Source organism: Dreissena polymorpha, chromosome 3 (assembly GCF_020536995.1).
Source record: "Dreissena polymorpha isolate Duluth1 chromosome 3, UMN_Dpol_1.0, whole genome shotgun sequence".
In the NCBI taxonomy this organism is placed as follows: Eukaryota; Metazoa; Mollusca; class Bivalvia; order Myida; family Dreissenidae; genus Dreissena; species Dreissena polymorpha.
In genome coordinates this window covers 7,131,796-7,148,617 of record NC_068357.1, presented here as the reverse complement: position 1 = coordinate 7,148,617, position 16,822 = coordinate 7,131,796, and the positions used below count along the sequence as shown (strand labels likewise).

General features: G+C 34.5%; 2 protein-coding genes across 3 annotated transcripts in view; both read left to right on the top strand.

Annotated features, from left to right (window-relative positions):
* Positions 1 to 3,721, top strand: part of LOC127872856 (arginine kinase-like) — a 31,170-nt gene extending 27,449 nt beyond the window's left edge. Inside the window, exon 3 of the mRNA XM_052416296.1 lies at positions 3,203 to 3,721. Coding sequence (XP_052272256.1) covers positions 3,203 to 3,460 — 258 coding nt within the window. The 3' untranslated portion in view covers positions 3,461 to 3,721. The remainder of the gene's footprint in view (positions 1 to 3,202) is intronic.
* Positions 3,722 to 11,666: 7,945 nt separating this feature from the next.
* LOC127872853 (uncharacterized) lies at positions 11,667 to 16,288 on the top strand. 2 transcript variants are annotated; one of them, XM_052416289.1, is made up of 3 exons: positions 11,667 to 11,841; positions 13,935 to 14,782; positions 15,158 to 16,288. In XM_052416289.1, exons 2-3 carry the CDS (start codon positions 14,449 to 14,451, stop codon positions 16,057 to 16,059), a joined length of 1,236 nt encoding a protein of 411 aa, XP_052272249.1. In that variant the 5' UTR covers positions 11,667 to 11,841; positions 13,935 to 14,448; the 3' UTR covers positions 16,060 to 16,288. The 2 variants fall into 2 exon arrangements, with proteins under 2 accessions (XP_052272249.1, XP_052272248.1); XM_052416288.1 differs by having other exon boundaries at positions 13,935 to 16,288.
* Positions 16,289 to 16,822: the final 534 nt, after the last annotated feature.

Below are 16,822 nucleotides of genomic sequence, written 5' to 3'. Positions count from 1 at the left end.
TGTTTGAGTATGTTGATGCTGCATCAACAAATATAAGTATATATGAAGTGAAAACACCAAAAATAAACAACGGTTGCGATAGCCGCCTATATACCGTTAGATGCTCATAATATAACTTGAACATAAGAGTATAACGTGTAGCTGTTTATAACATTAAATTGCAAATATAAACAATGGACACATTTGAGATGCATATATCGTACGTACAATCCTGTATAGATTTATTAAAGGAATACTTCGTGTGATGAAAATAAATCTGATGTATCTGAAAAGAGTAAGTTGATCAAAGATTCTTTCCTAGTAACAGCAGAAGCGTCTTTGTTATCCATTAAGCTGTTGAATTCCGCTTTGCCTAATCGATCATCAGTCAAGGCAAATGTTTGATCCTACAGCTAAATGACTTTATATAACATAATAGGACCCATGCAGAAAAGATAAAGTTTTATCCACGGATATTTTTAGATAAGGTTTATCCCACAGATATTTTTAGAACATGTACATAGAGAGGCTTTTTTGGCCTTTCACCCCTGATTGCGTCATTCAGGTCATTGGGTCCGCAGTCGTTTAACGAGTTAACAAGTGTGTGTGTGTGTGTTTTACGATGGATTATAATATTATGAATTTGAATAACATTGTTTGGATATGAAACTGGAATGAAACTGGCGAGTCTGCATTTTCGATTTCGTTAAAATGGCGAATGTACTCGAATAACGCGATGTTTTGTTGAACAATTGATGGATTAAATTTAAGAAAAGTGTCAGTGACTTGTTCTTTAACTTTTCGAAGGAAATCGATGTTGAATTAAAATGGTAATTTCTTGGATGAATAAGTCGTTCCTTTGTCAGTCGATCAAATAATGTATCTCCACAAAGAAGTGCCTGCTTACACCCAGTGCTTTAAAATGAATAACATGGATGGCGATGAAGAAATGTGTCCAGAATTTTTACTAGTCGTGAAAGCAAATTAAACTTCGGTGAGTAGAACAATCATAGATAATAATAATAGATGTTTTACTTTTTTATGTCAGTTAGTAAAAAGTGTGTAAAAAGAAGAGTTGTTTATAGACTAAAATTAACAATATCGGCGGTGATAAATGCTGAATCATGCTTCACGTAGGCCTAGGTGTATACACATTTTGTAAATTTCAAGATAGCAGCCATTTTTGTGTGTTGGTATTTTACAGTGTTGAAACAAAAATTAACTGTGTTCTACTTGAGTGTGTAACATTTTGAACGCTAATTAAATTTGAATCGAATCGTATAGTGATATTTTGTCTCGTTACTTTTCTTTTGCGTGGAATTCTTAAGGACTATTTAGAATTCCGTAAACGGGAAAGATCACAATTAATATTACTACGCAATGTCAGATTCAGTCAATTTAATGTGTTTTTGCTTTTATTTTACCAATTAAAGACTACTATTTTGATTGCATCAGGAATTAATTAAATAAAATAATATTGTAGGTCAAATAGAATACTATGTAAGTGTGATTGTGTACTTAAATTTATCACACGAGTGAAGACAGGTTTACATGGCGATGCTTGCCGAGCCTTGTAAGCCTTTCTGAGACGAGGGGGATAAATTTAAGTACACAAGCACACTACCATAGTGTTCTCTATATACAGTGATCAATAAATAGCTGGTTCTAGAACATGTGTATAGAACAGATATGATAAAGTATATGTAAATAGACACGGATTTACCATTCAATCGATTACGTTTAAAATATACTGTGTGATCATCCTTTGATTTACTAAATCTAAACTTGTTTTTCTTTTACATTGTACTAAGCGTTTTATCATTCTTTGAAAATGATTACATAAGCGTAGTTATGTATTCTTCAACAAAACACCATTTTGAAGCTTATCATAATTTGTTATTCGATTGCAACAGTTTTGAAAGCAAATTATTGAGCGGTTACAGTGGTATATGTTATACTTAGCGTTCTCAATCACGGTTTATTGTTTGAGATGTATAACGAATAAAGCATAGCGTCGCATGTTATTGCATGGGGTAGTACTCTGTGTTTGTGGTCATAATCATCCTGTATTATTACTGCATCACCAGTGCTGTTAGTAAGTCCATCAAATGCGTACGGTTTGTATAAGTCAAGGATATTTATTGTACAAAGAAAAGGGGTAGGTCAACATATGCTCGTTTACTGATAACTTAATGCCATGAAATAAGATATATTAAGTATGTATTTTTTTAAATGTATTTTCAGTAAGATCGTAAGCATCGTACACTGAAGACAAATGGAATCTTCTGAATTAGCAGGCACTGTGACGCAGTCAATGGCAAAAGAGGATGCATCGATTGACCCATATTTCCACCTCATCTTGAACGACGATCTAGCCGAGAACAACTGGCCGAAGGTCTTTGACGAGTACAAGAAGCAACCAAAGCATTCACTTTTGGCTCAAACCATGAGTAAGGCTTTGTTCGACAAGCTTAAAAACGTTCAGTCAAGCAGTGGTTGGACCATTGCTCGGGCAATCAATACGGGAGTCTGCTTCCCCGACTCGTTCGTTGGCTGCCATGCGGGTGATTTGGATTCGTACAAAGTCTTTAAAGATCTGTTTTATCCGGTCATAGAAAAGTACCATGTTGGATACAAGCTAGATGGCTCGATGAAACATGTCACAAGTATGGATCCGGAACACATCAAGGTTGATTTGACGGACGAAGCCAAGTCTATCATTGTTTCCACTAGGATACGTTGCGCCCGCAATCTGGCCATGTTTCCGCTAAACACAAGCGGATCTCTGAGAACGAGAATGGAAATTTCAGATTCAATGGAAGCTATTTTTAAAGAAATGTCCAGTAGAGATGAATATAAAGATTTAGGAGGAACCTTTTTCAGGCACACGACGATGACCAAGGAAGAGAGACAAAAGCTTATCGATGATCATTTCCTGTTTAAAGGCAAAGACAAAATGCAAGCCGCGTCTGGATACCATCGCTTTTGGCCACATGGCAGCGGCATATTTTGTTCCAACGACAAGAAGTTCTTTCTCTGGATCAACGAAGGTGATCACCTTAGAATCATTAGTATGGAGCAGAGCGGCGACATAAAGGGAGTTCTACGTCGTCTCCACAGGGGCGCTGTAGCGATCGAGCAATACCTGAAGAAAAAGTACGATGTGAAGGACGTCTTCATTAGCGATCCTATACTTGGGATGATCACATGCTGCCCTAGTAACATAGGAACGGGCCTTAGAGCCTCTGTCCACTGCAGGGTGCCGAAGCTTATCAAGAACATTGGATTTCAGAAGATCGACGAGCTGGCGCGATCGATGAAGTGCCAGGCTCGTGGAACCATGGGCGAGCATTCGGAGGTCACGGATACCGTGGACGTTTCCAACTGGCGTCGTCTGGGATTCCCGGAACACGAACTGGTGCAGGATATGATAAAATGCATCAACAAGTTTGCAGAAATGGAATGTTTGATGGAAGATTAAGATACTATATTAGTTCAACAACTTAAGATACAAGGTTAATAAGTTTAAACGCGAGCTCCATATTTTGTTTCGGACTAAATATCTTCTTCTGAATGCATTTAAAATATTAAGAAGTTTGTTTTCGTTATCAGATAAATCAAGCTTGCTTTAATAAATGTAATTGAAACGAAAATGCGAGAACGTTAATTATTGTGCTCTTTATTACCTCATTTATTACCCCGTATTGGGCAATCATGTTAGATTTTTGAGACGATTTATTTGATTTTCATTTTTTATTTATACACTTGCGTGTGATATTCTTTTTTTTCACTTTCAAATTTCTTTACAAATTGTGTTTGTGCAGTTATTACGTATTTATTGCAGTTTGAATTGTGTGGTTTCACGTCGCATTTTAATACTTTTCTGGAACATTTATATTATTTTATTGATTGTATTGTCCGTGTTAAAACTGGGCGCATCGGTATAACGCACGTTTTGCGTTTAAGCTATTGCATTTACATTAACAAGTAATTGGTATAAACTGTTATTGTTGCTGTCTTTAAAGACATTGTTTGAAATCAGTATTAAGATCGACTTTTTTCAAGGTATACACTTTTGCCATTTTTTTGTTTAAAAAAGACTTTCTTTATAGCTTTGCTATTTGCTTTTTGGCTTATTTGTAAATGAATTTATTATGTATTTGCATACTGTATTTTGCAAATAAGTTTAAAATAAATTGTTTTCTAAATACATGACCGATTAAGTTTATAAACATTTTTATGTAGAAGCATTTTACAATTTATGGCTTAAAAAACACTCGCAATCACAACAATTTAAGGAATGCTTTTCCAACTAAAATATAGCAGCTGCATGAGTGCTCAAAACGTTTTCTTCCAGTTAGACTAAAAGTCTGATAACGTCAGACATCACGAAAATTAAGATTATCAGGAACAAACTTATCAAACCTTTAGCAAAAACATTGATTTTACTTTAGATTCTACAATAAAAGCATAGATTAAGATAGAACTAATTCATTTGAGCAAATGCCTTTATCCAAAATTGAGAACACATAAGTTGACAGCCGTTTGCTTATATGCTCGTTAATATTTTGAGCAACTCAACATAAATGTTTTTACTTGACACTTATTATTGCGTAACTATAATTTATGGCCATTTAGTACCGTTTTGCAATTGTGTAACATTTCAAAGTCTTTGTTCTTTTAAGATAACACGCACGTCAAAAAAAACAACATACTTAACCCTTTCAGTGCGGGAACCGATTTTTGAAGGCCTGTGCAAACAGTTTGGATCCAGATGAGACACCACAAAACGTGGCGTCTCATCAGGATCCAAACTGTTTGCTATTCTGATAGAATTATTTGAAAAAAATCGAAAAAAATGCTAATTTTAGAAATTTAGCAGACGACATTTTAGCAGATGACAAATTTCCCAGCATGCAAAGGGTTAACAAATATAGCTAATATTTTAAATCAGGAACGTAGCATATGTCATGACGTCAATGCAATGCGTTTCATTGTGACGTTATCAAGTGAAGTCGTTATTCGTGGCGTCTATAAACAATTGATTATTTTGATACCAAGATATATATTTATATGATACATATATGCGTTTGTAAAATCTAAGAACATTTTTGCAAAAATGTTTCGGAAACCCGAACAGGAACTGTGAAACATCTGTGCGATAGGGGAACAGTGTCAACCAATATTTACGTTTTGACCATCGACGGAAAACTTCATATGCATATTGTATAATTAAATCGATAGCAATGCGATATATCATTTATGTTAATTTGCGATCATATTATATAAATAAATACCTATCTTGCGTTTGCGATTCGGATGTAAATCGTCGATCGTATGCAAACTAGGTATATGCTCTCGCGTATTATAGTTAAGGTAAATTAACTATGATCAATATGGGATAAGAAAAAAAATCAGCCAGAACCTAAAAGCTTAATAAGAAAAGTGTATGGTGTTTAACTCTATTTCCTAATCTACTAAAGGTATCTGCATTATTTTGATTAGGTTCACACAACTCGTAGAACTCTCATTATATGTATTATTTGTTATGCGTTCTGGATTTTCTGGAATATCCTTGAACCTCAGACGAATAAAATACTGCACCGGTATTGAACATACACCGGATGATCTGTCACTGATTGTATAGCAAACAAACATTCCTCAGAAACAAGTTGAAGCCAGTATAAACATTTCTCCTTCAAAAACTGCCAACATTTATTTTCATGACGCAGAACAGATTTTCCTCTAATTACCTGGATGTTCAATCATCAGCACGGTACATTATGTCGGAGAGATTTTCAGGAACATTTTTAACATCAGGTTAGTCTTCGGACGTGTAAACATCAAAGAAAGAGCGAAAAACTAATCAAACAGGGACAGTTCTTTTTTTGTTCGCAATTCGTCATATGTTGTTTATTTCGATCTTTGCCTTATTCCAGTAAAAATCATCACGATTAGTAATCAATGTAAAATCATTAGGGTTTGTTGAAATATACACAATATGAATCACATATATTTATCTTCAAATATTATTTACTGCACCCAAGTTTACAAAATTAAACCATATTACATGTAATTGATTCGCTACCGAGTAATATTCTTTAGAAGGTGATATTTGACATACGTTTGCTCAAGACATATATACATACACTATTTGAAATACTTCCGTTGACAATTTTCCTCATGGTTACAATTTAAATAAAACTGGTAAAGGACATTATAAATGAATGTTACTTGGCCTTGTACATTCAACCGAGCTATTTTACATTCATTGTGCTTTTATACTATTTAAAGCATTCAATCCCCAGGTCGCGACGAGTTATTACCACAGAAGTAACATTTGCACAAACTTTATAGATAACTTTCTAATTTATTTTGCTTAAACAGTATGTAATTGCGATTGCAACCAGTTTTAATCACAGGGACAAAATATGAGCAAACATGCTGGAGGACAACCTCGAGTGCTGCAAACCAAATATTACAGTTCTGATCCGTCTCGTCGTGGAAAAGATATTCAAACTAATGTTCTACATGCGTAAATATAAATCATGTGACGCGTGCGCCGTGTCCTTTGAGTACAAGGACATACTTCGAACAAACTCTGTATAGGACCACTATTTGATGTCACACATTAAATGTAAAGGCATCGTGTTTAAAGGACAGAAAATGTATCAACTGATGTTGCTATATAGTAATTTTAAACATTTATCTCTCCGGGCTTAGTAAATTTTAACACAAGGGTCATCTAACAATTTTCAGCAAACTAATTTCAAATCTACAATACGACTATATCAATTGCCAAAGGTAATATTCCTTGGTCCCCTGGATTTAGGCAAGAATATTTAAAGTTATTTTGCAATTAAAATCTATATAAATCGAGTGGCCTATTGACCGTGACTTGTTTTAATCGGAGCATGATTTGACCAACCTATTCCAATGAACTATCTGATGTCATTTATCAAATATCAAACATGGGGGGGTCTTGTAGTTTCATCGAGGGTGTTTTTTTTAAATGTTATTGCTATTTTAATGACCACAGCGCAATTCACCACGAGCCATGGCGTAGCCAAATCGACCACAGGGACATAAAACCTACCAAATAAATATGCACGTTTTGTTTTTAAAGAATATGTCAGTATATAAAATTTTACCACTGGGCGTTGCCAGCCACTTGATTTGGACAAACTTGTTCTACATTATTTTCTACTATATTAATTTACATTCCAAATATAACCCGTTTTGATTTATAAGTACCTAGTGCAAAAAAAAAAATACTGATGACCAACAACACCAACGGCATCAGCACTAACGTCATGGTATGTGGCGAGAAGCTAGAAACCGTAAACACCTTCAAATACCTGGGAGCAATCAACACAGATGCAAGATGCAGCTCAAAGCTTGAAATACTTGCCAGAGTCGCACAAACCACAGCGGCGCTCACAAAATTTAAGACCATTCAGATAAAAATTGAAGTGTAAACTCGTGATTTTAACTATAGTAACCAACAGATAAATAATATTGTCAAGTAACGTTCTCATTGACAACATAATAGAGAGTTCAAATAAACAATTATCTATACTCCTCCACCGCCAACATAAATGATTACACACTAGATTTCTTATTTCACTTTCATATTTGATGCAAAACAATGTATCAGACGATCACATCAAAGAATGGCTAATTTGTGTGCTATAGTTAAGTTTTTATTTTAATTTAACAATTTTGCATCATTACTGTTCACGAGGGATTTTTTCATGTAAATTAATCAATGTAAAACAGTATTAAAAACCTTTTCAGAACGCAAATATGTTCAAGTATTACATCAAAACAATAATGCGACTACTTTACAAAGATGAACAAAGGGCTGTAATCCAACGTTATAAAATTCGCACTCAGGACAGTTGTTTTTCTTGTATCCATCGAACAATGGGAAACCACTGCGAAATGTTGTTATAACCGGCCTCGTGTTCACAAAACATTTTTGCAATCGAAAATCGATTTAAACTGAAATCGATTTTCAGTTTTGCCTATCAACTACAATAGAAATCCATTTTCAATGACAAGCACAATCGATTTTCGATTGCAAACGAGGCCTGTTTTCAGCATAATATAAGTCGGAACTTTATCATACAGTGTTTTTTCTGTTTTCTAGTATTTATTGTTATATAACTGAACTTGATTATGAGGCTCTACCGTTAAATATAACACAATTTTGTGTAAGTTCTGTTATATACACAAACATGTTTCTGTGGCTAATATAAAATAAGTTCAGATGGTAAAGGGACGTGTACACACATTTTGGCTTTTTTTTTAATTCGTCATTAAATAGTTTCAATTGCTAACTGTAAAAACTGTTAAACTATAGAGCTTCATTTTAAACGAAAACCTAAACAAACAGATTTCTCGAAATTGGCTTGAACTATCGACCATTTCATTAAAAGCTATTGCCTGAATGAAATACATGATACTTTTAATAATTAATATAAGCTATCATTGTATTGTCACAACATATATCGAGCATAATAGAACTTCTCCAACTGATTCCATCGCTTCTCATTTGCATCACTTTAATATTTCATCAATTTATTATTACGATGACTAAATGTTTTGAATGTTTGAATTTGCCATCAAGGAAATTCGTTGCTATTGATACGTGCAGCAATTTACAACACAACTTTATGTTCAAAATATGTTATACCTTGTTTCATCACTTATACAAATCAACGTGTATGCATTATTTTGGTATTATATTATTAATAAACTAAATAAACAAGTACATATACTAAACATCGAATTAATTATGTGTGTACCACGCATGTGCAGCCATAGAGATGGCACAGTATACATTTCGTACCCCCCCCCCCCGATTTCATGAGAATAAAAACCATGAGCATCCATCCGAACTTATTCAAATGGTTTAGTCTGAAACACTTGTTAAATGGTTAAATAAAATGCTAAGTATGGTTCGTTCACATTGAACTTGACACATTAAACCACCATTTGCAATTAAACATTGGACATAAGTCATATTTTTATAATAGCAGTCGTTTAAGTTGGATATGTGGTATTCTGTAGTTTAAAGGGACCTATAAAAACTACTAATTAATACTGTTTTAAATAAATAAAAGTAAGATTAGATTTTAAAAAGGCACTTTACACGATTGATCATCACATATGCGTATTTGTCCTAAACTTTGTTCTCGAATATCGTCCGCTTTTAATCGATGAAGAAGCATTTTTTTCTTTAATTAAAGCATAGGGATCATGAGTAATCCAACTATTTTTACTACCGTATTTGAAAGAGCGTAATTGAATACCAAGTGATGCAAATATAGCGTAGCTGTTAACTCTTTCAGTGCGGGAACCGAATTTTGAAGGCCTTTGCAAACAGTTTGGATCCAGATGAGACGCCACAGAACGTGGCGTCTCATCTGGATCCAAACTGTTTGCTATTCTGATAGTATTCTTTGAAAATATCGAAGAAAATGCTTTTAGAAACTCAGCAGCATTTTAGCAGACGACAAATTTCCCAGCATGCAAAAGGTTAATTCATTCATTGATATCCCTGGGCTCAGAAAGGTCTCATACATCTTCCATTTCTCAGTAATCTCGGAGACATAAGAGGCTTTTGAACGAAATCCTCTGGGAAGAATCGCAATAATTGTTGTCACGAGAGCTTTACTTGTATTCGAGCCGTTTTTTGGACCCTTGAATAATATGCTAAATTAATGGGTATGTATTTATTAAGCTGTTATGGGGGTATTGTATTTCTGACTTGGATTGCGTGTTCTGTAGTAATTCGAAATACGACAAAGTAAAGATATTCAGCAAATAACGATATTTTTTGTTCTATATACGACGTTGCAAAAGAGGAACTGGATTTCCTGTGCGGACACAGGCTAATCTGGGACGCCACTTTACGCACATGCATTAGCCCAGTTTTCTCAGAACAAGACTCAATTTCACACATGTGTTGTTAATGAAGGCGAACAATACAATGAGTATGACCAAACAGGCAGATTCGTCCGCCGTTTTCAGCAAGCATGCTAAACTAAATTAACGATCGCCTTTTTACATTTTCTCTTATCATTAAATTTTTAAGTCTGAAGAGTATAAACTTGTTGTTTGTGTATAGTTTTATCTTGAAAGTAATCCATGCTTAAAATGGTAACATTTCTTTTATCAAAGCAAGGTATTTAGGTACATTTTAAGTGGTTCTATGTTTCAGTTTCTATCCTGAAGATACTCAGATAGAAATGTATAATGTTACTGACATGTATACTAGTACTTTTTTCACAATTGAGGTATTGATGTAATTAGAGATATCATTTAGTATGACCCCCTGACATCGTCTTTCATTATTATATACATGTACACTTAAAAACATGCTTAAAGCTAAAATTATTTATTTATAAATATACGCGAGCTGTTTGTACTAGCCTCTTAAGATGAAATATTTATAACAAAATTAGAAGAAACTGGGATGACCAGTTTAAGAGGTTGAAGTAGCGTGATTAATAATGTAAAACTGAAATTTCTCATGTTCTCATGCTGTTTGAAAATACATGAGTTGATATTTCTACAATTCCTCTAAAAGACACCAAGTGCTGTTATAGTGCTCGTGAGTTATGCTGCTAATACCTGACCGTATATTGATAAAGCTTTCTAAAGAATGTACTTTCTTCCCTTGTGCACGCTCGCACGCCATATTCGTAGTTAACATATGTATGGACATTTAACTTCAACATGCGATTGATGAAGTATTTCTATAATTATAGCATTAACTGTTAGTCGAGATTTTCCTAATAATATCGTTGTATCAAACGGAAATCAAATTGATTGTAGCGTGGATGTTTCGATTTGCTGGCAATTACATGGAGAATTCATGTGCATTAAGTTAAACATTCGTTGTTTGTTTACGGATAAACACGTCAATATTCTAAGTATAATATTTATTAATTATATTATTATCGAATAGCATGTAGCGAGTATGTAACACCATTGCCCGTAGAGAATGCATGGTCACAAAGGGGATAACGACACATGGAATCCGAGTCCGATATTAATATGTTATCATATGACAATAACCAGTTATTATATTTATTATTCAACTTGTCTAGGCACAAAATATTGATCAAAACCAAAAATAAGTAAACAAATCTCAAATATTTAGCGATTTGCAGTATTTAACAATGTGAAAATACATACAGCACCATGGCGTCTGCATAAAATGTGTGCACTGAACAAAACTCATAAGAAAAAGTTCAATATAAAGGCATAAATAAAATCATTTTAGCATATATCTAATCACTAAACACAACAAGCGAGAAAGTGTTACTTGTCGTTTGATGAAGCATATAAAACTAAAGTTAACACACACAAAAACACGATAATTACAACAAATTTACAAAATACAAGTGTATTTCAGCCTCTTTGAAAAAACACATTTATTTCTAATCCATTACGTCAATAATAATTCCAAAATATGAAAGATACGTTTAAATTAATAAAATAAATATATGTCTGTGCATAGAGTTGTTAATTTTAAAAAGAAACAACTCTCACGCAAAATATGACAGGACTAAATACGCACCCAGATCCTCGTCAGCATCGCATCAACATGCGGACGCGGAATTATTGCCGCGATATTTAATGACGCAATGATGACGTCATTTCCGTTGGAATGAAAGTGCCCATGTATTTGTAGGCATTTGTAGAGAAAGCAATTGTGACATAATACAATACCTGGGACAAGACTTATTTTAGTTTCAGTTATCGATAATTACCGGACGGGTGTGCGTCGAAGATATAGTTATGGTGATAATTATGCATACGATAAAGAAGAAGATTATCATGACGGAGGTAAATACGTGAATGAAACGAATGCGTAAAGTAAATAAATCTGAATCAAAGTAGCTACTGATCTGCGATGCTGTCTAGTAATCTTGCGCACTTTCGATGCAATATGCTGATATACATAGCATCGATATCACATAGCATTTTAATGCAGAAGAAAGCAGAGTTTGTTTAGAAAAACAAAAATATCTGTAATATATAATAACGGCACGGATGAATACAAGTTGAAACAAACACTTCTCGCCCGGGGGGTAACGTCCCAAATTTTAGGGTAGGGGTCTCCCGCTAAAACTTCCGAAATATGACCCATTTTTATACCGGAACTCTGATAAAGTAGACCCATTTTGATACAAGATTTTTGAAAAAGCATACCCATTTGTATACGATACCATTGAAGCGAGATTATACGATTTTTATATGTGTTGAATTGTAATATATTGATACAAATATGTTATAATAACACACAATATGCAAGAAAAATGATACATTTAAGACGAATTTCATAAAATGCAGCAAATACAAATTAGCGCCCCGAGCCGATTGTGACAAAGATAATTCGTAATATTTTCCTACAATAACCGATGCATTCGTCTTTTAATTAAGTGTTCGTGTGTCTTATGAATCGATATCGCTGCAAGAATTTCAAATGAACCGTTAAACTAAATTTAGATTCACATCGTACATGCATGATATACATGCTGGCGAATTCGGCTGTACAGCCTTTTTCGATTTCAGAATTAAATATCTAGCATATTTAGCATTTTTCGACACATGTTCTTCTTAAATTTTATTTTAGTTTATATTGAAATATATGTTTAATAAGTTTTTTTACACATTGTATATTAATTAATAAATATTTGACAAGATCGTATATACCCGCTTTGAGAAATTGGACCCATTTCAATACAAGAAGTTTGATAAATTGGACCCATTAAAATACTAGAATTTGATAAAGTGGACACATTTCATACTAGAATTTTAATCTCTTTAATATCAGGACAGTATACTTATTGAATTTGCTATTATATCTTTCCCGCTTCTGAAATTTACTTTTTGATACCCATTTATATACAAAAATGACATTTATCATACCCATTGTGATACTGATACTTTCAAATCTAAATGCATTTATATACAAGCAAATTTCTGATTTCAATACCCATATCTATACTAAGATGCTCAAAATCATACCCATATCTATAATTTTAGTCGAAAAACACACCCCATAAAATCGGCACACCCCTATATACCCGTATATAGGAAGTTACCCCCCCCCCCGGGACTTGTCGTTGAGTATCATTTCAGATTGATGAATCGAGCATGTATTCAAATGATGTGTAATATATTAATTATTTAAAAATATAAAATAACAATAACTTTTGATATCGCTGGTGTTTTTGTGTGATTTTTATGATGATGATGATGATGATGATGATGATGATGATGATGATGATGATGACGATGATTGATGATGATGATGATGATGATGATGATGATGATGATGATGATGATGATGATGGTGATGATGATGATTATGCTTAGAACGACGACGACGACGACGATGACGATGACGATAATGATGATGATGATAGTGATGGTGATGATGATGATGATGATGATGATGATGATGATGATGATGATGATGATGATGATGATGATGATGACGATGATGATGATGATGATGATAGTGATGTTGATGATGATGATGATGATGATGATGATGATGATGATGATGATGATGGTGATGATGATGATGATGATGACGATGGCGATGACGATGACGATGACGGTGACGGTGACGGTGATGGTGATGATGATGATGATGATGATGATGATGATGATGATGATGATGATGATGATGATGATGATGATGGCGATGATGATGACGATGACGATGACGATGATGGTGATGGTGATGATGATGATGATGATGATGATGATGATGATGATGATGATCAGTTTGGCGATTATGAATACATGAAAAATGTGATTGAAAAGGAGTATGTCAATTTGGAGTTTGTTCAAACTTTTAATGAGTTTATTTATTTCAATATGTCTCTATTAACCTTGCAGTGAACTCCGCTTTTGTTTCTTTCCAGATCATGTATGGATCTAACTGCTGGGAGTGTATATTCAACAACAGATCGATGTGTCGCCCACATATATTTAGTCTTATAAGCAAGTACAGAATCACTCTGCATTAAGAATCGATATCGCAGATTCTTAGTACGGCAATTGGCTTTAGCAAAATAGTTTGATGATAAACACTGCGTATATCGTTGAATAATATATTGTTTGCCAAACAATGAAGTAATGGTGAAGAAATAACTGTAAGAAATAAAACGTAAATAAATTAAATCGAGATGTTTTATTAAACACGAATGAGAGTTAAAAAAAACTAACCGCGTTTATGTATTGTGGATATTTAAACCATGTATATGCGTATCATAAACGAGTTGATAACGAGCAAAACATTCGTTCGAATGCTTCTTAAGATGATCGAGTGTTGAAAGCGAAACGAAAATACACAGTGAAGTACCGAGCTTGCATCAGGTTCGTTGTAGAGTAAGCTAGTGTTGATTAAACCATGAATGAATATATAAATAGATTACTATGAAGACAAAAATCAAGTTTGATATAATTGGAATTATGGATAACGGTCATTCAAATGGAAATCAAGAGTGTGGTGGTAGCAGACGAAAATCGAGTGAATATGAAACTGAGGTAAAATTAAGTATCGATACAATATCTTTTCCCAGTGGCCATGACCTTCACAGTGATCTACTTTCGGATCGCTATTGCCTTGAATGTGAGCGGATAATACGTCCGGAATGCGAACATACGCACCAGGAACATAATGTTATAACTACAAAGAAGGCGATTTGTTTAACTTCAAAGAGAATCGACAAAGAGCTGGAGAAATTGAAAAACCTTCTACGCTACGCAAGTATAGTTATTCATGATTTACAACATAATATTGACCGGTCTCATTCTCATTATTTAGAAATCTCAAAAGAGTTGTTTACCCGAGCTCAAATGCTGTCCGAAGATGACATGGGTATGGTCGATGATTTATTAAATTATATCAAACTAGACCATGATACCGAATTAGCGCGAATGGAAACCAAAATACAGGAATTTAACAGTTTTATATCAACCGCAAAGTCATGCATATTAACTTCCGAACGCTTGGTTGCATCTTTAAATAGCGAAGGTTTAATATCGGATTGTACATCTATGGTGAAATCAATTCGCGATGTTGAAATTTCTTTACCAGAATGCCTTTCCGAACGTTCTATATCACAAATAACTTCCATTCCAGAAGTGAAAAATGATGTGATATTGACTCCAGAAGAAATTTTGGGCATTTATTCTAAGGATATCGTGCCTTGGCGAATAGAAGTTAAAAGAATAACATCTTTTCGGCCCGATGGGATAAGTGCCCGATGCGTTACCACCATGTGTCGCGCGGAAAATGGCGAAGTTTTAGTGGTATGGCAATGGGGTCCCCTTATTTACCTTGTAAACAAAGATGGAACTATAAAGAAATCGGTGGATATGGAAAGTAAAATGGACTGCATCTGTACGTTGAAAGAAGGCTACGCCGTGTCTTGCCACTTGCAGAAATGTATCAAAGTGCTAAGTCACGATTTTGTTGTGCTGCGAACGTTCGAAACGGCTCTTATTCCCAGAGGGATTTTCTCAAACAGTCAAAACGAGGTTTTTATATGCGAGGTTGAGAATATGCATAGAAAAGCCAACGATAAGAACAAAATTGTGCGGTTGGACGTCTCCTCAGGATCAAAGACTGTAATACCATGCGGAGACAATCTATTGCAACCGTGTAGAATAACTGTAAACGACAACGACGAAATTTGCGTCTCGGATCGAAACAAGGGCTGTATCGTGATATTCCACCAAGATGGCTCATTGAAATCGGAATATTCGGGCCCTAGTCTTTCTACGCGCCATCGGTTCGCCCCAGAATCGATCCGGTGCGACCGTTTCGGCCAGATACTCTGCGTGGACTATACCAATCATACCGTACACGTGTTGGATCCTATCGGAAGGTTCCGCGGGTTTCTTATCATGGACACGGAAATTGAGCGTCGATCAATATTTATGGGCACCAGCTCCCCATTCTCGTTGACTATCGATAGCGACGGTGATTTGTGGGTAGGAAACAAGTTCGGGTATTTAACAGTGTTAAAATACTTTGTGTAAGGCTCCGTGGGCCATGTACATATTGTGCACGTTTAAACGTTATTTGTTTATACATAGAAGAACAAGTATGTTCAAATTATTTATTGTTCAAAACGTTTCTTTATTCTTGCATATTTTGCTTATACTTTTGCACAAATAATGACTGCATAATTATTACTTATTCTGTTTATGTTGTTTACTTTTTCGCGATATGTTATATAATTAAACAGAGCATTATGTCAAAATATTTTCAAAATAACGTATTTATAATAAACAGTTTGATTATTAATTAGTATTTAAGATTTTTTTTTAATAAATCGGCAAGTTAAAACATGGACCATGCTCTGTGATAAAGGGATTTAATGCATGTGCGTAAAGTGTCGTCCCATACTGAGCAAGGACGACGCTGTCCGCCACTACTAGATTTTGGCTATGAAGAGACTTTCTGTAAAAAGAAAATATCGTAGCCTTACGCACATGCATTAAACCCCCTTTTCACAGAGCATGGTTCATATATATTACGTACATGCATTAAACCCCCTTTTCACAGAGCATGGCTCATATATATTACGTACATGCATTAAACCCCCTTTTCACAGAGCATGGCTCATATATATAACGCACATGCATTAAACCCCCTTTTCACAGAGAATGGCTCATATATATTACGCACATGCATTAAACCCCCTTTTCACAGAGCATGGCTCATATATATTACGCACATGCATTAAACCCCCTTTTCACAGAGCATGGCTCATATATATTACGCACATGCATTAAACCC

Excerpts from the sequence above, each read along its gene's own strand:
- LOC127872853 (XM_052416288.1), top strand. The coding sequence starts at position 14,449 with ATGAAGACAAAAATCAAGTTTGATATAATTGGAATTATGGATAACGGT.